We start from the raw sequence: 24,878 nt of genomic DNA on the forward strand, positions 1-24,878 counted from the left end.
GTCTAAGACCCCAACTGATCTATTACTTTAAGCCTTAGGTGGCTTATAATGATACAGAAATGAATGTCTCTGTCAATTAGACTCTCTTTTCAAAAAACAAAACCATATCTATGAGCGGATAATTTACTAACTTATGGAATCTTCTACTGGTGCCTCCAATCAGAAAAAAAACATAACAGATTTACTAAAGGAACAAATACATCCACTTGTTTCTGTCCTTTCTATAATGCAGCTGTGCATCCTGTGAATGCTGCATCTGTAATTACTGCTGAACAGATGGCGAAGGTTTAGTTTAAAGTGTATACATTACAGCGGCATATGCTGCCAAGTGAATTCTCAACAAGGGACTTTTCTCTCTAACGGTCTGATCCAATAGTTCATACACAAAGTTCCCTATGAGATTTTTGCTTCCACAGGGAATGAAAGACTGGATTTACAGTTTCAGCGATTTTTTTTTCAGATGAAATATGTTAGAAACTAATAGGCCAGACTTTCTTTCATATGTCAGGCAACTGCCTGAATTTAAGTTTAAGTGCAATAAAAATCAAAGTCTTAAGTGGCTAAATGATACAGTTACCATTTCAGTGGTTGTCTGCTTCTTGGATATTTGCAGAATATTACAAAAAACAGTTTCCTGTAGAAATAAACACATCATCTAAAAGGTACAATGAAAATATAGCTAGATAAAAATAAAAATTACCAGTAGTTTGTTTTCTTTGATAACACACAGTAGTTTTGTCCATTGCCCAAATCGTTTCTTTCTAAGGAGGAAGGCACAGATTTTGGCATCCTTCACTAGATCCATAGAGGCCTCCTCAGAAGGCCACTGATGTCTCATTTTTTTCCCTTTTCCATCTTCCTCCTCTTCATCATAGGATTCATAAGAGCTGCTCATAGCATCCGAGTCATAATCTTTAAGGAAAGCAAAAAAGTGCCAAGTTAATACATTTAGCCATGAAAAACACTGAAATAACTTAACAATCTCAGCAGGATTCATTTTAAATAAAGATTTTTAAAGGTCAGCTGCAAACAAACAACTGTTTCAGCACTTAGCAATACCAAAACACTTTTTGCTGAATAAGAGATGCTATAAGATGAAAGCTGTTCCATTATGAAATTTTATAAAAGACCCATACTGACACCTTGGGAATTTTAATTAAACAAGTGAACTGGGAATAAATACACAGAATTTTAGGTAGTGCTTTATCTTCTTCAAAGTATTATTTGGCAGGTACCTTCATCTTTTGTGATTCTTTTACAGAAGAAACATTTTAATCCTGCCCTGTTGCTTAACGCAAAATACACATAGGCACAGAAATATAAATATTAGTACAGCGTATTAAGAAACAAACACTGAATATGACAGAGGTCACAAGAGTAAAGCACAGGGCATAAGATTTCATACAACTCTAAAATACAGCACATGCAGTGATTAATGCTGAATAGATGATGCTCTTCTTTGTCCTACAGACTCTGCTTGAGTTAATAGCATTCTGCAAAAAAGCATCTCTTGTTATGTGCTCAGCCTAAACAGTTTAATCCTGCTCCAAGTTTGGTGATGTAATGGCAAGATTCCTTTCTAAATAAATGGTCTTTGGTCAGGCCTTTCATTTTCAATAAAGCAGTCAGTTCTGTAGCAGTGGCCTTGATTACAAAACTAATTTGTCATTATCACAGAACCTCTCTTCCCCCATACATATATGTTTCTTTGTATATATGAATCAATAGATACATACATACATATACATACATGTATATAAAGCCCCTCAGATAATAAAACTTGAAGGCATGTCTGTCATTCAGTGCATGCAAAACATCCTGGGAGCACATACTCCCATGCAGGAGAGTTGATATTTTTAATATTTTCAACAGGAAATTGAAAAGAGAAAATTTTCAATAGAAATATTTTCAAAAGTTGAAATTTTGTCCGAACACTTCAAGGAGACTTTGATATATTTTTAGGCTTGAAAAAGGAAGAAAATCTCTTGCTTCCTTTAGCATAGGCACTTAGGGCACAGTTTGGGATATGGCAGTGAGATCTGGGGAAATTGGGAAGAGCACAAGAGAGCGGATGGCTGCAGAGCTCATTCTAAGCCACTACCTAGCCACAAGCAGAGTCAGAACGCAATACACCCAAACTTCAACGTCCCCGAACCAAGACTGGACCCAATTTGCGTTTTTACAAACATGTTTTACAAATTTTTATCTTCATTACAAAGGGAAATGAAAATAAAATTTCAAGCTCTTGAATTTTTTTTGTGAAACTGAATTGCTGTCTTCTGATCAGTTCAACCATGGAGCATTTGGCTCAGGGGCAGTCCCACGCAGGCTAGCGGCAAAAGCCACAAATGATTATCAATGGGAAACCAAAGGGAAAATGGGAGCATTTTTTTCATTCATTTTAGGAAAAACAAGAAAAAGATGGAAAAATTTAGGGTAGATGATTAACCTGACAGATTTTGAAACAGGTATTCTGTAGGTTTGGTTTTTGTTTTTGTTTTGTTTTCCTGTTTGTTTAAAAGAACGTGCAAGATCTGGTAGAACCTGCCATTTCATCTGTCTCTTCTGACTTCCTCCCTATGAAGCAGGAAAAAAGCCTAAACAAAAAAATACCAAAACCAGAATCAAAACACAACTTCCCCCTGCTCCCCCTCTTTTGGAGAGGCTATCCAGAACCTTTCGCACAGATATATCTGGAAACGCTTGGGAGTTCATTGACCAATCTCAAATATACAGTAGCACACCAACCTGTTTGAAGTGGAGGCAGAATGATTAATGTGGCCAAGTTACCAAATACGAAAATGCAAGATCCATCAGCATTTTCAAGAAAGCCTTCTCTCAGAGACACAGGCTAAGGGAAAAGCTGCCATAAAATTGCTGTCTCTTTGGCAACTAGTGGTCTTTCATGTAAAGCATTTCACCTTTAACTCCACTTTCTCCCCTTTCAAAAAAGCAAAACTTTGGTGTCCATAACATATCTTCCTCATCCCTTCTTTGAATTTAATAGTACTCTTTGTTGCAGCTAAGCCCTTGTCACAATGTTCACTTAAATGTTCACTCCCTTTGTACAATCTTTCACATCATTTGTGATTTTGCTCTAGTATTGGCAATAAGATTATTTTGAAACTTAAAAATTTTGGAGACCTGGTAAGAAGCAGAAAAGGAGATAAGAAATCACTACTCAAATAGTGAGATAAGGCAATACTATTCTGATAGCAGTTTTCCACTTAATTACAGGTAAAATTTTTCCTCCAAAATTAAGAAACCACCTTTTCAGTATAAGAGTTTGTGGTGTTCATTTTCATTAGATCAGTTTGAAACAAGAGTGTACAGAAAGGACATTCCTCATATATAGTCTTCATTAAGACTGTTGAGAGTTGAGCCATTTTTCTGTATTATGAGCATACACTGAAGAAGGGTTGTCTGCATAGCAGAATCAAAGACCTTCTCTGTCTGAAGATGGCCTACCAAAAATGCCTTCTCCATCTGCATTTTTAAGTGCATCTGTCCAAAGGATGTAAAAGGCAATACTGAATCTGTTTTCACTGTTTTAGCAGATCATTCTTCTTTCCTTTTTAGAATATGTTTTAACTTTCTCATATTGCAGGAAAAAAGGTTTCACCTTGAATACAATTATCAGTCATCTCTACCATATAACAGAGCTGCTTTCTTCTTACCTCAAACTCCGTGCAACAATCTCACTTTCTTTTCAGCAAGATTACTGGGTTGAACCATTGCTTTTTCTTCACAACATTCAATCTTATAAAATTTTTTTACTTCACATTTTATCAGTTTCATAAAAATTAGTTGCAGGAAGTGAAGATTGTGACTTTGAAGTAGAGACCGAAAAGCTGCACCTTAAGTACTTCTCATGTGGCTCACAAGCAGTTCAAGGGCAGATTTCATGTTGGGGATAAATTGTACAAGCAGCAATGGGCCTCTGCTGGCACAGCGGTCACAAGATTATCCATATCTCTGTTTATAGAAGAAAGGAAGCCAGTAGAAGCTTCTGAGACTAACATTTCTGGACTCCCATCATAGCACAGTGTTAAGGGGATCTCTGGGGAGTCATTGCCATCTCCTGCCTACAAACCTCTGAGGTCTTTAGGCTCTGAAGATAGAAACTAGCTTCTGTTCACTTTGTGAAGCGACTAGTGTATTTTAACATAAATACCATAGGCATTCTACTATCCATACATAACCGACATTTAGCAGACGTTGGGAAAGATACCCTGAGAAGTTCAACATGGATGTATAATTTCCAAGGGTTTTGAAGCAATATTACTTTCCCACTGGAAAGCAGTAAACTGCCTATTAGAAAATGTTAAATTGTGGAAGGCTAAACAGTGAAAAGGTACGTTGTGTAAAGGCTACTAGTGACTAAATCCTGTCATCTACTATTGTCTCATCACAACGGGTAATGAAATAGGCTGAACACGAAAACATAGGCAAGATGTGATAACGTCATGTGCATACTTTCAAATCAACACACTCTTTGGGTCTCGTAGAGGGGAGAGGAGAGAGGGATAACAGAGCATTCACAGTAATCAAGGGAAAAAAATGAAAGATTCTTACAGTGTCTCTCCAAAAGAAAGAGGTTTTATTAGGTCTACTTAAGTCTCAGTGACTTAGGATGCACTGATACATGTTTCAATGTTGCTATATGTATCTGCATCTTTTGCATCTTCTACATTTTTTGGTTATTCGAGCTTCTTCTGACAATGGTTTTTCACGATTATCTGAACGAAAATTTCCTAACGTTAAAGGGTGGGTACCACAGTAGTCTTTCACATTATTTGTAATAGTGTATTCCAAATATTAGCCTATTACAACTTAGACATATTGTACAGATGAGTACTTTAATAAACGGGGAACAGAATTATCAGTCAAGCCATATACAGTCTTGCTTTCACCTACATTCAAGTGTTTACAAATAAAGTACAGGGACATTGGGAGGTTGTAGATATTTCATTTTCATGAACTATATTCCTCTGTAATTCTCTGCCATTTCCATTCCCCTTAATAGGTTGGACATACGGGATGTGCACCTGATAGCTATTAATGATATTAGAAAAATATTCTGTAGGAATATTTACTCAAGACAATTATACCTATCATCTCAACAGCTATTTAACAGCTTACTATTGTGGGTCCCACACTTTAAGCACTTCTTTGTTACGACCTTCTCAATCTCAATTAGTCTGAAAAACTACAGGTTCCATCTTTAGTTAATACAGTGCTTTGATGGTTTATTTTAATTGCCTATATTCATATTATTCACAACCCCACAGAACAACACACTGGATTTAGTGGAAGTTTTGTTTGTGTGGAGACATATTATGAAAAGTATATTGAATTTTAAAGCAACTTTATTACGGATGAAGAGTGAGTTATTTTTAATATGTAGTAAAAGACTACAGGACATAAAATATAGCAAAATCATGGCAAGACAGATTATGAGTTAGACTAAAAAAGTTGTATATCTATGGGTACATATATATTTAAATTATGGAATTATTAATGAACTTTTAAGTCTGATCTTCTAAATATTTTCTTGGTTTTGGATGGCTAAGTAAAATAAAAGCCTAGTTTCATATTTTGTTATGTATTTTTTTCCTAGGCAATCCTTTAGCAGTACTATTAATATTTTCCTGCCTGAGCATGGCTCTTGTTTAATGACCAAACACAAATCAGCAGTTCACCAGATTACAGGGTGTAGCAGGACCACCCTGCAGCATTTCAAAGGAGGAAATGAAGACAGGAATGATTCTGCTGCTTTGCAAAACTACATGTTCCTTCATTTATTTTACATTTTACAAAACTCTTTCTTACCTTGAATTTGCTAGGTAAATTAAGAGCTGCCAGATACCCCAATCTGGTTTTTATTTTTAGAGCTAATGCACAATGATAAACAATTTTCCCTGACATACAACGTACAAACTTAAAATTTAATGTTCTAAAGTGTCTTTTATGCATGTGTTTTAAGAACGGAGTTTTTATTTTATTCTTTCATTCTGATTCAAATAATAAAAGTGTCTATAAAAAGCGGGCAGATATCCCTTTCATCTTTGGGTCACAAAAAATAACTATCAGTGATAAATGAGACATACACAAGTAATAAATTATCTCAGCCAATAAAAAAGAGTAGCAAACAGGAAAATGTTTGCAATTTTTTAGTACATAATGTCCTATTCACTGACCCTGTGTAAATGCTCACAGCAGTCACTTCATCGTTCCATCAGTGTGCTTTCATCCTATTGCCACTTAAGTACAGTCAGTCTCTGGCTAAGTAGTTGGATGCAATAAAGAGCATTTGTGTGTTGCAGCAAGAAGTTTTGGTGATCGGTTAGGAGGTAGCCCCCTGCCTTTTGCACTAAATGAGTAGTCGAAATAATACTGTCATGTGCATCAAACACAGCTTGGAGGATTCAGTATGAATGACAAATCCTTGTCCATAATATGTCATCAGAAATGCTGCAAATCACACCTTTTTTATTCTTTGCTTTAGAAAAGGCCCTGTCTTTTTTCTTTAGATGTTTATCTGTCTACTTTAACAATTAATTCAGTGCAATAGGAAGTTATTAGTAGATCTGCAGATCAGCACCAAATTTTGAGGCCTCTACACTATCTGCAGTTTGAAGGGGTTTATGTTGGACTGTACTTAACTCTGGAGCCCTGGTCTGAATATCCCCCATCACCTTCACGGTTCAAAGCTGTCCAAAGGCCCAGTCGCTGATTTGGACTCTCTGTCCCCAGTGGGGGCTGCAGCAGGTTTGATGTGCACCTAAGGCGGAGCTCTGGGTTTAGTTTCCTCGAAAAGGAACCTGGTTTGTGCACACTGAAACATCTCTACAAACCAAACCAATGTATGGTCAGTGAGGACAATTACACAAGGCCAAAAAAGGTCAAAACCATGCTTACTGCACATCACCAAAGCACTAACAGAGATGTAGCTTTCGAATGCCAAACATACTGAAGGGCATTGGAACTAGCAGTTGCTCAGAAACAGACCCGGACATGTACTACTCACTGGAAGTGATATACTCAGGAGCCTTTCCAGGACTAAGTGGCACTGCCTCTTCATAATAGCCTTCTGGAAGGGATGATGTTGGTAATGGTGGAGGCCCATTATCTGGTGGCTAAATGAAGAAAAAAAGAAAAAAAAAACAAAACAAAGGTGATTAAAGACCAGCAAGGTGCTAAAGCAAACATGCTCACAGCATCTGTTCATGATCAGTGCTGATATTACCAGCCTTATAACCTTAATGGCTTCTCTGGTGACTATTTCTTATGTTAACCATATCTAAAGGTAAGGCTCTTGAGGGATGAATTGGTCCCTTAAGTAAGAAATATTCTGCAGGACAGCAGCTTTTAGAAGCGAAACAAGTCTAAATCTCAAGCTCCTCATCTGCTGCTATAATTAAACAACACCAAGTAGATGTTGACATTTGCAAAGCAATGAAGTGATTTAATTATGCTTCACACCATAATGATACATCTTGAAATGCATCATGATTGTCAAGTCTTTTCCCTCCACTGATGATAATGAAGCAGAACCGTACTGTGTGTACTCCAGCTGAGTCCTTTGGGGATATATGAACAGGTGAATCATACTTGCCATTGCTAAAGACGGCAAAATCAAGACAGCAATTACATTAAAAGAAGTCCTTTCTACAACAGCAGTAAGTGGGAAAAATGTTGGAAAGATAAAGTTCTCTATTTAAGAACTAGAAACTTAAAGGATCTGTGTAGGAAAGAGATTTCCATGTATAGACCATTTTACAGTATTGAGGCTTATTTATTTGTTTTTACATATAAAATAATTTCTATTACAGTAGAAAACTAATATGAACTCCCTTAACAAAAATCAAATGGCCTGAGTTGGCAGAGATTAAGGATAGATAATGTAGTCCACATTTTTGTGATGCATTTTGCTTTTCAATGGCAGATCAATTCTTAATATCAACATTAATTTTTAAAAAGCTAACTTTACATAGTGAAATCTGAGCTACAACTAACAAATAGTTCAGAACATCACGAAACTATTATATGATAAAATAAATATTTCAAATACCAGGTCAAATTTTAAAATGCTTCTTTTCTAAATATAAACCTGTTTTTAATTTAAAACTGACTAACTGCTGGTATGTTGATATAGTAACAAAGCAAATTTAGTACTGTATGACTTCCACCATATAACTTTACTGTTCTATTTCCTCAACAAGTACCAAAACAACTGTATTTTATAGAACTCATTCATATTTGCCACAAGGTTTTCACTCCGTATTTTCATACCGAAGGAAACACATAAGCCTTTTTCCAACACTAGCAGTTTATTGTATGATGACAAAAATACAACTTGCAAGCAGAGTCTCATTTCTGCAGCAACAGTTCTCAGCACATTTTTCTCTTTTTCATAAACGGAGGTAAATGTAACTGAGCATTTGTCTCCGTTGGACTCATCCAGTCTAAATTCAGGGAATGAACAGAGGCACCTAAGGAAGAAACTAGTCAGGGCAGGCTTTGCTCATGGTCAGATCCCAGGTGGGCTCAGTAGCCTAGTAGAGGCATAAAGCCTTTTTCCACAGAATACAGATGAAGCCAGAGTGACTAGTTTCCTAAGCAAGCCTCTTTTTAATAGCAAATGACGTCAGAGGGCATTAGGTGGTTTGCAAAAACTTCCATGGGCACTTTTAGGCCTGGATTCATCTTTGCATACTTCAGAGCTAGACATCCCCAAATCTCATTACTGGTTGCAAGCCTACACTGGACTCCCAGTTCTTAACAACTCAGCGAGAAGAGTCCCACCCTTAGTGTGCTCTGAAGTTACCTTTACATAAAGTAGGTTTTCCCACCTTGAAATTGTTTGCATATTGGATATTACAGATACGTGCAGAAAGATGAGTGGCTAGTGAAAAGATCAGCCCTCCAGCCCTAAGAGACCTCCTAGTAAAATTAGCAACTTCCTCACGAACAATGAACTGATTTGGGACTGAACACAAAAGATTTGGTCAGATTGAGATTTACACTAACATTACTTCTACATCAAATGATGTAGCCAACTTTAATATTAGTCACACTCAATTACAGATAAGAGATGGCAATTACTGTTATCTCCAATGCGAACTGAATGAGTTCTCCTCACAGAGCAGTTCTGCTACAGAAATTATCTGTCAAAGAACCAAAATAATGAAAAAATAAAGCTTTTAGCACAGCTTCTCTGCAATTTTGCTGAAAAAGGCAAACTGCAAACCTGCACATCGCCACAAAATAAATGAATCTTTCAAGTTTATCTGCCGCTGTGCAACAGGCATAAAGGACACTAAAAAATACTAGATGCTCGTTAATATTGGAAAACTGTCAGCACATTGTGAATCTTGCCCTACACACCTGCGCTTGAGTGGTAGCTCTGTGTGGCCTGAACTGCCAGATAAAACAGGGAGAAATGCCTCGGCGGGACTTGCATTTTCTCCTTTCGCTCAGGTGGGCAGAGAGGGGCAGGGTCAGTGTTTGCTCCCTGCCTTGCTCCCGCGGCAGTGGGGATTCCCACCACTCCTTTCATAAGGCAGATATATTAATGTTGCGGTCTAGCCTCCAACTACTTTCCCCGTCAGGTGCACATAAGATATATGAAATTCCTATCGTTATTAAACCTAACTCACCCAGGAAATATCCGTCCTGAAAGTCATTCCCATTTCAACTTGATACAGTAACGAGGTTTCAAAGCTATCTTTTATCCAGAAACAAATAAGAGGTTCCAATAAAGATCCGGGGGGGGGGGGGAAAAATGCTTGTTTTTAGACAAAATGTTATTCCGAAAGAAAGAAAAAAGGAAATGAAACACAAATGGCGCTTGTCTGAATTCGACCCTGTCGGAGCAGCGGTTACTGCATGCAGCTGGGGCGGGTAGGGCTGCGCAGCCAACGTCAACACAGATGGAAACCATTGCTGCCTTCACCGGTCCTCGCTTTCCAAATGTGTTCTGCAGCGTTTGCCATAACAAAGTGGAAAACAATTATAAAAGAGCATTTTTTTTTAAAAAAAAAAAGATTATTAGTAGAAATAAAAACATCCAACTGATTAAATACAAAATAAAAATGCCTCACTCAAATCTGTCTCATAAACAACTACATCTTTCGGGAGCTATGGAATATGCAATCCTCCGAGCATCGAGAAATCTAAAAATGTACATGTGAACATGCTGATATTACTTATTAATATCTACAGTGTTTACATTTCTTTACTATTGTTAGTTGTATAGTTTAATGCCTTCAACTTGGCAATTTTTCAACAGAAGAATTTTGATGAAGTTATGAAGTATGAACTGAAATAAATCTTGATTCAGTAACTCCTCATTAGTTTACCTGAAAATAAAAAAGACCATTAAAAAAGCACAAAACTATTTATATACTATATAAAAGGAATCAATCTTGAAAAAACCTGGAACATGTGTATTTTGAGTGGTATCACAGGGAAAGACATGGCAACCTGAAAAGAAAGCATTAACACAGATTTCTACCTTTATTTTTTCAGAAGAGGCCACAAGGAAGAAAACTAGGGAATGATGCCTTTCAAGACAAATAACCTTGCTCAATCACAGGAATAAGAACCAAGTTAGACAAAAACTCATCACTATTTTATCTCACTGGAGGAAAAAGGACAAAGATGAGTCACATATTGTTGCCCAGAGTAATATCAGTAAGCCTGAGACAACTGATAAAGGTGTTTGACAGGTACTGGGTCTAAGATAAAATGAGAGATGCTTTATTTGAACCCAAGAAGCAGAAGGTTGCTAATTACCCTGCAGAACTGAGAACTCAGAAGACACTAAAGACTGAATTGTTCATGGGATGCCCAATTCCAATTTACAGGAGGGATTGTTGAGAGAAACAAATACCTGCAAATAATAAACAATATTTATCTGGAAATTAAAACTCCTGTTTCCATTGGACACTAAAAAACAGACTCGGCGGAGATATTACTTTGGGGGCGCATTATGGTCTTTCTCTCCACTAGCCACTCTGTGTTCCACAGAGCAGAAATAAACTCTTTCTCTCTGCATCCTAGGAGATAAAACACTTAGCCCTTCCCTCAAAAGGTACCTACCAAGATAGGTAGCAACTATCTTGTCTTTCAGGGTTGATCTTGCTCATACTTTCTGAGGATGTGATAGTGTCTAGTGTGGAAAGCAATATGAAAAGCAGAGGAAAAGAAAGGACATCCCACAGGGGCCTGAGAATATCAAATTGCTTCACATCACAGTGAAGCGTTACACCTTGTAGGAAACAAAAAGAAACATCTCAGTTCATGCAGTCATTCAGGACGTGGAGACTTCCAGTGAAAACGCATGACTTTTGGAGAGGTAAAGCCTGCCAATACACATGCGCTGCCGCCGAAGGCTGCCAGCAGTTCAAGTGCCATTCTCGCAAGGGTGTTATTAGATCAACCACCAATCCAATCCCAGCCGGACTGCGGAACCAGCTGCCATGTAACCCCACAACACTCAAAAGCAGCAACATGACACTGGAAAAGTGGTCAAACGCTTGTGGTGTACAATAAAGCTACTTAGAGGCGAGTGGGCAAATGTGGGCTTTCAAGAAGAACCCTTGTCACCTACGTGTGCCATCTGCTTGGGAGCAGAGCTGACCTCAGGGCAATCCTGCCATTCCCTGGTCCGAGGGATCAAAGACTGCTCTCGCATTTATAATCCCCCTTCCTATAGTTCATAAAAAAATGGGTATTACTGACTGCACTATTCAACTTGGCTTTGTAAAGGCTGGAAATTGGGCATCAGTACTCGCCACACACTTAAAGTTGTTATGAAAGCTCTTGGTAAACTCAACATCACCAAGATGCTAAAAAGAAATCTCTGTTTATTGCCAACAGTTGAGGACCTACTACATGGATTTATTCAGGACAAAAGTGCTGACTGTATGGGATGTTAAGAGCAATTTCTGGCATACTGAGCTGCACAGGAGTGAAAAATTAGCCTGAGCATTGACAAGTAGAAGCTGAAAAGAATTCTTCATTTGACCATTATTAATTTCTCGGGTTGTCAGCTGGACCCTAAGAAACTGGGAGCCAAATAATGTGAAAGAAGTCTAGCAAATTCTCTTTTCAGGTTCTGAACACATCTGACTGAAGACAGGGAACCTGCCAGGTAACAAATGAGCCTTGCTCATAGGAATGGTAAGAGGCTCTCACAAATATCTCCAATACATGAGAAAAAGGCAGAGTAGTGCTGCAAAACTATTAGCCACTGGCACTTGAGGGTCTGGTTTTAGCAGATACAGAAAAGAGACTGATACAGGCAGACAGAAAAGCGATCGGGTACAGGATTCTTCCAGCCCAATCTACTCCAGTCCTTTTGCTTAGCACTATTTGAGAGACATCGACTGAACTTTTTAGAACAGAATAATCCTGTCAGTCCCTATCCACGGCCGCAAGGTGGACAGCACAGTCGCACAACAGACTGCTGGCACAGCCCCACACAACCACCACTAGGTAAATCAATGCAACTACAGCACATGCTTCTGGGGAAGATGAACAGGAGCACAAGCTAAGCTTTTGTTTTGAGTGATCTTGATCAGTGACCCAAGGAGATCTAAGACTAACAACAAAATCAGTACGCACTTTATGCACTTTACTCCAGGGAATGAAGATAACATTTGACACGGCCAAAGAGTGTGTGTTCTGACGCAGGAGTGACTGCCTAATTAAGTTATCTATGCAGAAGTGTTTGGTATGTAGACTATAGTGACCAAAAAGAAAATGCAGGCTCAGACAAAAAAAAAAATCTGAATGGATTTGTTCACTCTTATTACACTCCACACTTTGATCTGAAGACTATCTGGAGAGCATTTACACAAGGACCTCACCAGCAACAGAACTGCCATTTCCTCAAATACAGCTCCTCTGAGTTCTGCTTAGATAATCCTTCATCTAAACAATAGGAAGGGAATAGGAAGGAAAAATGAAAATAATAAGAACCCAGCACAATACATCAACTGAGCTCAGAATGAGATATAGAAAATAAAAGTGACAAGCCTTGAGCACCACTGAAGTAACAGATATCTGGAGGGAGTTACAGCCAAGCTCTATGGAAGACAGAAGTGGAAGTAAACTCCGAACTCCAAGGAAGTTACAGGAGATCTGAGGCAAGAACTCAGAAGTAAAAAAGAATGAGACAGAAACAAAAATACGATATTTCTGTCTCATTCAGATTTTACAATAGAAGATTATTTCACAGCCATTTGGAAACACTACTCAGACAAGAACAACAGAGCAGGGTCATACCAAGCAAAGGGTCTGGGGGCAGCGAGAAGAGAAATGGGCTTTAATTAATGCTGGGAAAGTCTTTCATACATATTACATGATGAAGATGAATCTGAATTTTAAGCAGCCTGGGCACCTCAGAGGTAGCTATTCTAGCTGTGCTTAAAGAGGTGTCTGTATTCCCCAGTATAGACAGATTCACCTTCCTATTCCAGGAGTTCATGTATTGATGTACATGACATGACAGTGGGGACAGGACAAGGCAGTAGGGTGAGAAAAGCGCAGACAACACCATTTACGCTGTAACAACATTCTCTAAGGGCCTGAACACTGCATCAAACTAAAACAAGAGAAAACTTTGGTACTTAAAAAAATAGCAAGTACTTACAGGCCTAATTCTTTTCCCATGTGTTTGTAAACAGCATCTTAATCAACATGCTTAGAAAAACAAACAGGCTGGTTCCTCATTAGCAGCTTAGGGACAGTGTTTTATGGACAGGTATAGCATGGAAACAAGATACCAAAAAACCTGAGACCACAAATATGAACGTGATAAGAATGATGACAGGACAATATCCTATGAAATGTGTGGCATTAGTAACCTAATAACTTTCTGCTATGAATGTCAAAGATCATCAACATGTAGTAAAGGCAGGAAAGAGGACAAACAGCTTCACAATAATCATAGAAAGAACCTGGTAAAGCAGTTCAGTCCCACTGTAAGCCCAAACTGACGTTCATCCAGTTTAAATGCAAACTGCAGAAAAAGGTAGTCCAAGACAGTTCACTCCAGCAGCTTAGACATGAAAAAAAGCTTTGATATATCGTGGTGCACATTGTTATAAAGGTGCATTACAAATGAACTGATAAGGAAATTAATTAAAAGTTTTCTGTGATATCATTTGCAAATATGAAATAAGAAACAATAATGCACTCCCCCAAAAAACTGGGGAAAATGGGGTCAACTACAGCATCCTGCAAGACATGATGAACATAAAAAAGAGACTGCAAACATTTTATTGTCCTTATTTCTTATGCAATCACATATGATGACTGGAACAACTCCACAACCAAACCATATCCAGAAGACTCTCTGATGGTCTGGTCACTCATGATCAATCTAGAACATGAAACCAGAGCAGGTGCTTAGGAGAAATACTGCTATGAGGAGTGGACTAGCTCAATAGAAAAAACTATAGTTCAAGAGGAAATTGATGGAGCCTGTCTGAATTTAATAGAGTGAAATGAAGGCTGAGAGAAATATGATTGCAATTCCAAAGGAAATCTGAGGCACAGGCTCAGGTGAGGAAAATAACTACTTAAATATAAGAACAATGGCTGATATTGAACAGTGAGATGGTGGAACAGCCTTGCAAACTGAAATAGCAGGTTAAAGAAACCTATATGGTGGTAAATTGATTTTGATAAGTTTCTGAAATGGTTAATGTTTTATAATTGCCAGCTGTAGTAGCGACTGGACTCAGTGATCAAAAAGGACCCTTTGGTTCTTCCTTCATTATGGAAGAACATGCTAAGATTTGTTCAAATTGAAGCCATTGGCCAGCTCTGAATGAAACAAATGAATTTTTGTTGAATTTATTTCTGTTGGTTTTAAACATTTTCTGCAAGGGAAACCCTCCAAGGACAATATTACCTTAAGTTTATCTTTTAAGAAGAACAAAGAGTAATGACTGATTTTCAATGTTAGCAGAAAAATCAAGATGAAATAAAAACTCCTAAGTACCTACCTGGCACACAGCACCCTTGCTTTTGTTATATCACAAGCCTAACTGCACAGTTTAGAACCTCTAAGGCTGGCTTTTTGTTTTTTTTCCAAAGAATGGTTAATGTAATTGGTAATGTATCACCTTAAAAATTCCTTTGATTTCAGAAATGATTTTTTTCTTCTCCAAGGACACTGTCTCCTTTCAGCATTTTCTAATAAATACCTGAGAATATACCTGACAAGCAGCCAGATAAAAGGAGGCTGTCAAATCACTTCTCCACAATAGGAAACCCGTTTATATGAAACACTCCCACGGAGTGACTGTGTATGTATGCAGGAAAGGGTTGGAGGAAGATGACCTATTCTTTTGATTTACATCTACAGGGTTTCCGGCATATTGCTGGACACTTGTTATGGTTAAATCATTATTGGATTGTACTCTAGGAAAAACAAAACATATATCCAGTTTTATTGTGAAAATCATGCAAAATAGCCAAATGTGCTGTTTGCATTTCATTTTGTTGGACTGCACAGTGCAATGTCTCTGAAATCACTGACTGTCAGATGTAATATGACAACCAAATGCTTGAAGGTGGGAAGTGCTCTGTCATTGTCACGCTGTGTATAATTTATGCTGGTCCTCCCCAGGCACATCTGAGCCACAGGACATACTGGATGTTATTCTGACGCCTCAGCGTAAAATGTGCTTTAAGGCAACTTGGTGTTACTGCAGTGATGGGATCACAGGCATTAAACTGCCAGCAGCTGAGGTACACACAGAGCATTGGCTCTATTATTCTTCCAAACCCATCCTCTAGCATTGCTTCTTGCCTGTCCTTTCAGCTCAGGGAAATACAGAAGTAGGTGCAGACTGCGAGATGTGAAAGCAGGCTAAAATACACAAGTCTTCATAGTAAGTACGTTCAAGAGGAGACAACCAATATGACTATTTCAAACACGAATGCTAGACCACCGTGACCTCCTCTGCTCCCACCCCAGGCAAAGGTTCGTTAGCTGCTAGCCTTGCAGTCATGCTGGCAATACATTCCTGCATTCAGGCAAATGGAGCTGCACTTCTGCAGCAGGACTCGGAGTAGCCCTTACGCTTACATCCTTCATCTGCAGCTTTTACTTTGCTGGCCATCTGAAGGAGCTGTATGCACAGGACTTAAGGCAAGCGAGGATTTGTGCTTCATAAGCATGATAGAAGAAGTCTGCTAGACCAGATGTAGGCAAGGGAATGCAGACAGACACAGAGATGGTGTGATTAGCGATTTGCTTCATTCAAAGATGTGCAAGGTCCACCTTTGTCCCTGTGTTTTAAGACCTGGTCCAAATCCCACTGCGTCTAGGAAATCTCTCTGGGCTTTAATGGGTTTTAATAATTGGAGATTTAATTTAAAATATTAACAATATGCCTCTAAATAAAATGAATTTTATGATGTTTGCTCATTTGCTGAGGAATAGTAAAACTGATACAAAATCTGGCATGAGCAAATATGCAGGTCTATTTACAGATTTGCAAAGGAAGCCTTGCACAGCACCTGCCTACACATAATTCTGGCTCCTGGCACTACTTTAAGGAGTATTGAATTCCTTCCCACCCACACATCTTTACATAAGTAAAAGCTTAAACATGAGTTCAGACTAAACATTTTTGAATGCAGAATCCCTTGAGTGCCATAAAAAGAAACAGCGGTGTAAATGAAACTTTAATTTCCATCATGCTCAGTAACTGATGTGCTAAAAACTTAGATTTTAAAACAGTGCATAGTTTATTTAAAGTTATTGATTCCTACTTCCAGTAAATTCATGTGTTCCAGCAGCACACTGTGACTCCACTGGAGGTTGAGACCACCAGTAGATGTTATTCAACAAGTGGAAAAACTTGGTCTCTGTCCTGAATAGCTGACAAAAAGAGGTGCCATATATTATTGATTTTCAGCTTGTTATGTGACATCCTAGAGCAGAATTTCCTATCATCTCATGGGTCTGGTGGATTTCTTCCACCAGACTATGAAAGTGAGGTCTAAGAAAAGTGATTAGGAAAGGCAGCACATTTATGTTACTCAGCAATGTAATTATGTACAGCTTCTATAGAGCTCTGCATCACCATCTAAAAGTTTTTAGGAATCAATTGATTAAGTGTAGATTGAAAATCACTGTGCCAGAGCATTAATGAAGGGAAAATTACTTAACCACTGACACGGATATCCAGCTTTGCATAATAAGGGAGAAAATATGACAGTCTGATCATATCTAATGATAATGAGGATCTAACAGAAAAGGTGTCTCGCAGACAGGGAAAGGTTTCTAAAAAACAACTAATGATAAATACCATTAGTTCAAGGTGACTGCAGGAGAAATTTTTAAACTGCCGGACTGGGGTTTGAGCTGGCGCCAGTATTCAAAGGTCAGAAAGCTGATGGTTTTGTCCTTCCCTTCTGACTCCACCTGGGCTTTTGCAGGACAGCAGCAGTCTGTCATCTTTTTCACAAATTACGATGTGCTAGCATCTTAAAATAACGTCACTGGTAACCCGTACTTGGATAGTGCAGGACCAGGACAGGCCTGAAACGGCTCCTGGCTGATCTCAAAGGGGCACTGAAAGCATAAAGGGAGCCGCAAACCACTGCTGTCCATCAGCATCAATGGAAAGGAAGAAAAACTGGCAAAAAACAACTTCCACCCTGATGGAAAAAACAGCTCAGCTCTGTGACTTGACCGAGAGGCACGTGTCAGCAGTGTTACTGGCAGGTCAGGGAGGAGAGCGGTGCTCAAATCCCGCTTTGCCAGACTTGTCACAGCAAGAATAAGCTCCAAACTGACTAGCGCTAACTACATCAGCGTCCAAGGCACTTCTCGCTGTATCTTAGAGAAATATTATTCTTACTCCAGAATCCAACCTGAATACAGCTACTGCAAAACAGTGGTGACCTGCTGGGCCTAACTCATACTTCACACCGTTTCACTCCAAGCAGCTGCACCAGCTTTGAGGGAATTTACACATTCGTATACGAGAAAGGAAGAGCAGGTCTGTTTTTTTTAAAAACAACTTGCATCTTCCAAACCAATTTATCAAACTGAGTCTACATAAATAAGAAAGAATGACGAATTCAACTGGCTTGAGTTTATGAAGCTAGCACCTGAAGTCTACATTTCACAGGCCTGTGTGTTTTGTTTAATTTTCTCGCCTCTCATCAACCATTTCCCTGTAATTCATGCTATACGCATCTTGAATTAAAGAAAAAAATCATTTTCAGACACTGTTAACCATGAGATGAATTCTCCAAGTTTCACTGCATATTAACATGATCATTTTTTGCATTCACTCAAATCTATTGCATAATTATTTTATAGCATGCATTTTAATTGAATTTTGCTACCATATATATACTGACTCTGGATATGGATGTTTCTAGCATAAACATTCCATTTCTATAATGATTTGAGAATAATTGATGACATTGTATAGTATTAAAATAAAAAGAAATCTTGTTCTGGGTTATAAATTAAAAGCTGGCAACGTTTACGGAGAAACTATGGTTAAGCTATTCGACATAATTTTCTTTTCTTTTTCTTTTTTTTACTTTGTTCTGCAACTTGTAGTACTAGTCACCATTAAAAAAGTTTATTAGAAAAGGCTGACCAAGAGTTTAACCTGATAAATTAGTTCTTATGTTCATAGGATGCTACTGTCTTGTAAAATAAGTATGCTTGCCTCTTGAAACAGGGCATAAACCAGATAACAAAGTAACATATTAAAATGAAAAAGCATGTTGGTCATCCGGTTGTTCTTTCTCTACCATGAAAATACAGACTGCTGCCTTGTAAACTATATCTGTACTTCACGCTTCAGGCCAATGAACACAGGTCTCTTCTGTAGAGACTTAGGATTATTTGTATCACTATATCTAACATTTACCACAAATGAGTAAAAGGACAGATAATTTGTCAATATTAGAGCTAAGACTCTGTTTACCTTCAAACAAGCTAAACCATTATTTGCTTATGCTTCTCAAAAAATGCTGAAAATGTTTTTTTCAAATCTACTGTAAAGTCAGTAAAAGGGAAGAATTATAACTTGTTTATGGCTTATTCTTCAACAAGACAGCTGTTTCCAACTGGAGGAATTGAATTGCAGATCTCAGTTAATATCTCTTCTATAAACATCTCTGAGAACTTAAACATCAACTTGTTCTGCAGGGAATTTCTTACCCTGACAGTGAACACAGAAGGGCACTAAAGCTTATAAAAAAAAAAAAAAAGAAGTGTTCATCCTTCATTTCAGATCTCTAGGCTTTCATTTTGGGAGTTTGTTGTCAAGAGGCAGTTTTTTCGTAAGATATGCTCCAGGGAAAGTTGTTCCTACGAATCATGAGACAGCTTAGGCTGGGAAGGACCTCCGGGTCAGGCTAGCCGACCACCCGCTCGGAGCAGGTGACCGCTGCAGTTAGAGGAGGTGGCTCGGCCCTTCGCCAGTCAACCTTTGACACCCTCCAAAGGTGGCGATCGCACAGCCTTGGCAGGCAACCTGCTCTAGTGCGTAACCACTTTCCCGATAAGGAATATTTTTCCTTCTCTTCTCCAAGCTGCACGAACACGGCTCCCTCGGCCTCTCCTCATGCACAACGTGCTCCAGTGCACTAAGCACCTCCGTGGCCTGTTGCTGGACACCTTCCAGTTTGTCTCCACCCCTCTTGCACCAGGCAGGGAGCGCGACAAAACCGGATACGGCATTGCAGATGCAGCCCCCAGCCCGGAGTCAACGGGAATAATCCTTTCCCTTGACCTGCTGGCTCCTTCTTCTTAAAACCCATTCTGTTAGTGGTTATCACAAAAATATCATATTCATATATTTAAATTAGCACTCACCAGCCACTGCTGAGGTATTTCCGGTAGAGGCATTTGAGGAGGCGCAGGCAAACTGTTGGCAACTTCCTGTTTCTGGACATGTTCTTTTATTTCAAAACCTGCGGGAGAGGGACATACACCACTTAGCACTGCAAATCCTGACGGAGGCAAACGGGGCCTCGTTCCACCACACGTACACTACGCTCAACAGCCGCACGCTGAGCTCTGGCACACGACCCTTCCTGAGAGTCACTCCCAGGCTACCTCCAAAGTCCTGCTGCTTCGGAAAAACAGGAACCACCAGGAGGAATGCTGGGAATTAGGAATTTAATCACGCAGAACAAACACATACTTATGATAGAGGCTAAAAGCTGCTTAGATCAACAAATACCAGACAGAGAAAGAATTTACAGGAAATCATTCCAAACTGGCTACTAATCTGCACTGAAACATCTACACAGCTAAAACTGAAAGGCTTTATCGCATGGATAAAAGCATTTATGAGAGGAACATCCCTGACTCGTGACCATCCCAACGGCACTGTACGGCAAATGAAGCACCAGCCGCCCATGGACACCGCGTGGCCCGGGCCTGGTGCCGGAGGAGAGGAGGGACCGTTGTGGAGCCACTGGGCCTGAGGTGCTGCTCGGTGCCCCCCAGTCCAGACCCTGCTGCCACTGAGGTGACACCGGCCAACATTGCCTTCTTCCTCTCATTTTCAAAACGAGCACTGTGGTTTCTCAAGCGAGCTGGAGAAGGGAGAAGAAGCTAAACGTAAAGAGCCGCTTTGAGGGTCCTTCCTAGCAGTATCCCATATCGCTCCCCAGGGAAGAGGAACAGCCCATCACTTCCGAGTTTTTGGCACAGTGATTTAAATCCCCATTGAACTCACTTCACGAGAACATGATGCTGTTTATTTTTCTAAATATCAAAAGGGAAATTAGGGTGCATCTCCTCAATGTTTTGGCCAAAATTCAGTCAAGGGGATGCACTCTGCTTACCCCTAGACTGAATTCAGCTCCTAGTGTTTAGTTTAGTTTTTAAAATATATATTTACATAGTCAAATGGATGTCTTTTGGTCAAGATCATATAATTCTCAAAAATGTAATCAATGATGAAATGTTTCTTGTCATAATAACCCAGTCCCACTGGCTGTGAAGTCATGGATTGAAAAACAACACTGATAAAATAAACTGTCTCTAAGGGCCACAGATACTTCTTTCTTCCTACAAATTGAGAGGGGGATTATTCTTGGGAATCATTCCAATTCTTTTTAAAGTATAACTTTCACTTGTTCCTCTTTATATAGGACGAATTCATATTATGACTGTCATCCATATCCCAGTCTCCTATGCTTTCCGTAACAACCAAAAGTTAAATGTGAAGGGTCTTTTTACTGGAAAAAAACCATATTCAAAGTGAATGATATTGACTCTGTAAAAGCAGGTTTTCCCCAAAGTTTGAAACAATGTGAGTTTAAGCAAGAAAGTGCTCTAATATTTATCTTCTTCTACAAAATTATACAGCAAAGTCAGCATTATAGGCTTATGACATTACAGTCCCTTTAAGGAAAACAGGCAATGACAGTCATATTAAACAACTGAATTCACTAAAGGTTCTTACTCCAAAATAAACTGTTGGTGTCTTTGTTTTTTGGAAGTCTGAGTTTCATAAAGAAATGCCAAGTGTTTTGTTCAGATCTAAAATCGAATGGGAATGCCAAGATTCAGAAGAAAAATAAAGTTTATAGCCATTTCCCAGTTGCACAGATCTTTCATTACCTTTCCCCATTATTCTTAAATGGTTTGCTTCAGCAATAGAAATATGCTGGTCAATTCACACAGTTGATTTTTACAAATGCATATAAAGAGCCTGAACTCAGCATAATCCTTGGGCCCGTTAAACTATGCCAGCATTCCCAAAGTTCATCTCATGGATATTACGTGGGTGGAGTAAAATAACATTTTAAAAAACAGATTTGTAATGACAGCTCAACTTAGTTACAGCATATTGTAAGTTTATGCATTTTTTATTGCTTTTAATTTTAATGAAGAGATGAATAGTTTTGAAGGGATGGGAGTACTGAATGTTATAGCAGATGAAAAAAGCAGCAGGGTCATCTCCGTTAAAGTACACGACTCCCTCTGTAGTTTCCCATGCACTTGCAGCTGCCGTGAGATGGCACAGCTCCCGCACAAGCCGCTCAGCTCTTCCCTGCCCTGTTCCCATCCCGGCACCAACCTCTCCTTTGGGCCAGCAAAAGTACGTGTGTGGCCTCGTGTTGAACCAGAACAGGAAGCTGACACAGGTTAGGACTAACCCATCAAAAAAGCAAATAATGCTTGTGCTAGCAGCAAGCAGGATGCAGAACATGAGCAGGAATGAGTAGCCCAGGGAGAGGGACAGCAGTGCTTTTTTTAGAGACTGTGCTGGCTTGGACTCTAAATATTTAAACTACAGTTCTGTGAACTGGAGTTTGTAGATCATCATAAAGTATAGTCCCAGGAGATGTCCACTACCATCTTTAATAACTTCTTGCTTAGCTTAACTATAGGACTTCCCTGAATTAATTTGTTTGAACTAGAGCATATCTTTTAGCAAAATATTCCATCTTGATAAAATGCCAGCAATGGCATGCAGACTTTAATAAGTTCTTCCATTAGTTAGTATTTTCAAAGCTCAAAAAGTGCTTATTTCCACTTTGAAATAAACATTCAGCCACTGGATACTGTTACATTTTGTTGTGCAAGTTTAAGAGGCCATTCTCAGTTGTCCCTTTTCTATATTGAGATTAATTATGATCCCTCTTTTAGGGTAATTCAAAGGCATATTCCTGGATCCTGTAATCGTTGTTTTGACTTTTCTTTGAGACGTCCAAACTTTATCTCCCTGAACACAGGAGCCAGAAGTGGGTACAGTCTTCTGCTAACAACTGCACTGAACCAAACCCAGACACATAATATGCTGATCTTACATGGATCTTGTTAATGGATGGATCCTGTAATAGGATGTTATGGATTTTGTAGTAGGCACCAAAAGCTAAAAGGTAGGTGCTGAAAGGTGGAAAGCTATGTTCCTTGAGTCCTTTAATCCTTGGCCACATCTATAGTGGGAAGTTTCCCATGCCTGGGATGGTTCTCTGGTTCTGAGAAATCCATATCAATTTTGTTAAAATCTCTTGCCCCTAAAAACCAGGGTGGAGGGGAAGGACTTTTGAACTGTCTGTTGGCAACAGCTCTTTGCCCATGCTAACTCCCAAATCATGCTTAGGAACTGATGGGAGGGATGAGTCAGCTCAGACCAAAACCATGCCAAGGACCATTCAAAAAATTTAGCAGTGCAAATGGTTGAGTTCCGGGACCCAGAAACATACCCAGCACTGTTTGATTTACTAGTACAGCTGTAGTTTTTGTGTCCTGAAACACCAACCACAATCTAGAAAAAAGGATATGATGACCTCTTCCTATGTTTGCAAAGCTGGCAACAGAATGCTGTCTGATTTCTTGAGAAAGTCAAATGTCTTTACAATAAATCTAGTTGAAAAGATTAAAAGAACAACATACAATTTAAGACCAGTATTGTATGAGGTTATTTTGAGTTTCTGTAAAATATAGCTGTTTCTAAACATACCAAATTGCAAATACTCAGATACAGATTTTTGTTTTGGGGAGTTCAGTATATTTTGATTGACTTTTGGAGCATGAAGCCTCCTTCCACAACACATGAAGTTGTTACTTGCCTACTTCTCTCACTAGTAAAGTAAAAATAGTGATGGATCTTCAAGAAAGTCAAAACTGAGAGCAGGATGATCATCATTTTCAAGCTGAGCTCCCTGGACCTGAATTCTGTGGCAAATATGGTTTCTTTATTGGAGGGACAGGACCATATTATTTTTAGCACTGGAGAATAAACAAGTCATGTGAAATACAGCCGCTCACAATGTGACATTTTTCTATTATTTTTCAGAATCTAAACAGTGGGGGTTTACACTGACAGTATGTCTGTCAAATGACAGATCTTATAGCCCAGATGCTTCCTTATACAGAAAGGTGCTGTATGGAAATAGAGGACTACTATTAGGAAAAATAGTGAGGAATATTCTTTGTAAAAGCTCTGTAGAAGATTGCTGTATATGGTCAATCAATTTATATTGCATTCGGTTACATAGTCTTGATGGAGACAAAAGTGATTGTGCAATTAAAATAGTTTTAGATAGGAAGAGAAGGGGAAAGTGAGCATTACTCTAATTACGAAAGGAAAACCAAACATGCTGACTGTCGTTTCCTGGCTCTGGCTGGGCACTCCTGCATCAGCCATGCACCAGAGTCTGCATCTAAATTAGACGTTTTGATGAATTTAGGTCATATGACAGACATGCAGCATGCAGCCTCCATGCTGCTTAGAAAAGGTGTGGTGGCCAGCATCCCCGGATGACGTATTGCTTTTCCTTCAAAACTAATAAATAGAATTGCTGCCACAAATAAAATGAAGTAACTACTGCAACAACAAAGTGAAAACATTCTATTTAGTGCATTATTTTGTGGCTAGGTTCACCTATGTGCAGTAAGTTATTACTTTCAGTAAGTCTTTTGCTATATTTTATTGCTGAGCACTGTGGAAAGCACTCAGAAAAGTTACACTTAGGCTTCACTCTGTCTTGCTGCGTTGCTTCAGTTTAGGGTTTGCCTTTACCCCTTAAAGCTATTTCATTAAGCACGGACTTATTCTGTGCATTCTGCAAGCAAGAAAACACAGCCCTGACACTGACCTTTTGATGCCTGTATCCTCAGGAGGATGTTAGTTATTACTGCCTTCTTCTCCCTGACAGTAGAAGTGAGATATTCGTGGTCCAGAAGTTCAAGAAACAGACGCAGCTCAACTATTAACTCTTCCATGGCTGAAAAACAATCAGAGAAAGATGTTTTCTAAACATGCAAATTACCACTGAAACAAAGACAGAGTTAATTCTCATTTATTCACATTCAAATTATTCTTTATCATTTCTCAAAAATGTATGTTCCT

At 38.9% G+C, this 24,878-nt stretch overlaps 1 protein-coding gene across 2 annotated transcripts in view; it reads right to left on the reverse strand.

Annotated features, from left to right (window-relative positions):
* Positions 1–24,878, reverse strand: part of AFAP1 (actin filament associated protein 1) — a 123,715-nt gene that overhangs the window by 41,681 nt on the left and 57,156 nt on the right. For both annotated transcript variants that reach the window (XM_067298265.1, XM_067298264.1), the window contains exons 2-5: positions 24,625–24,753; positions 19,877–19,974; positions 7,031–7,139; positions 701–912 (exon numbers count right to left, since the gene is read on the reverse strand). In XM_067298265.1, the coding sequence (XP_067154366.1) occupies positions 701–912; positions 7,031–7,139; positions 19,877–19,974; positions 24,625–24,751 (546 nt within the window). In that variant the 5' untranslated portion in view covers positions 24,752–24,753. The remainder of the gene's footprint in view (positions 1–700; positions 913–7,030; positions 7,140–19,876; positions 19,975–24,624; positions 24,754–24,878) is intronic.

This window comes from Apteryx mantelli, chromosome 5 (genome assembly GCF_036417845.1).
Source record: "Apteryx mantelli isolate bAptMan1 chromosome 5, bAptMan1.hap1, whole genome shotgun sequence".
In the NCBI taxonomy this organism is placed as follows: Eukaryota; Metazoa; Chordata; class Aves; order Apterygiformes; family Apterygidae; genus Apteryx; species Apteryx mantelli.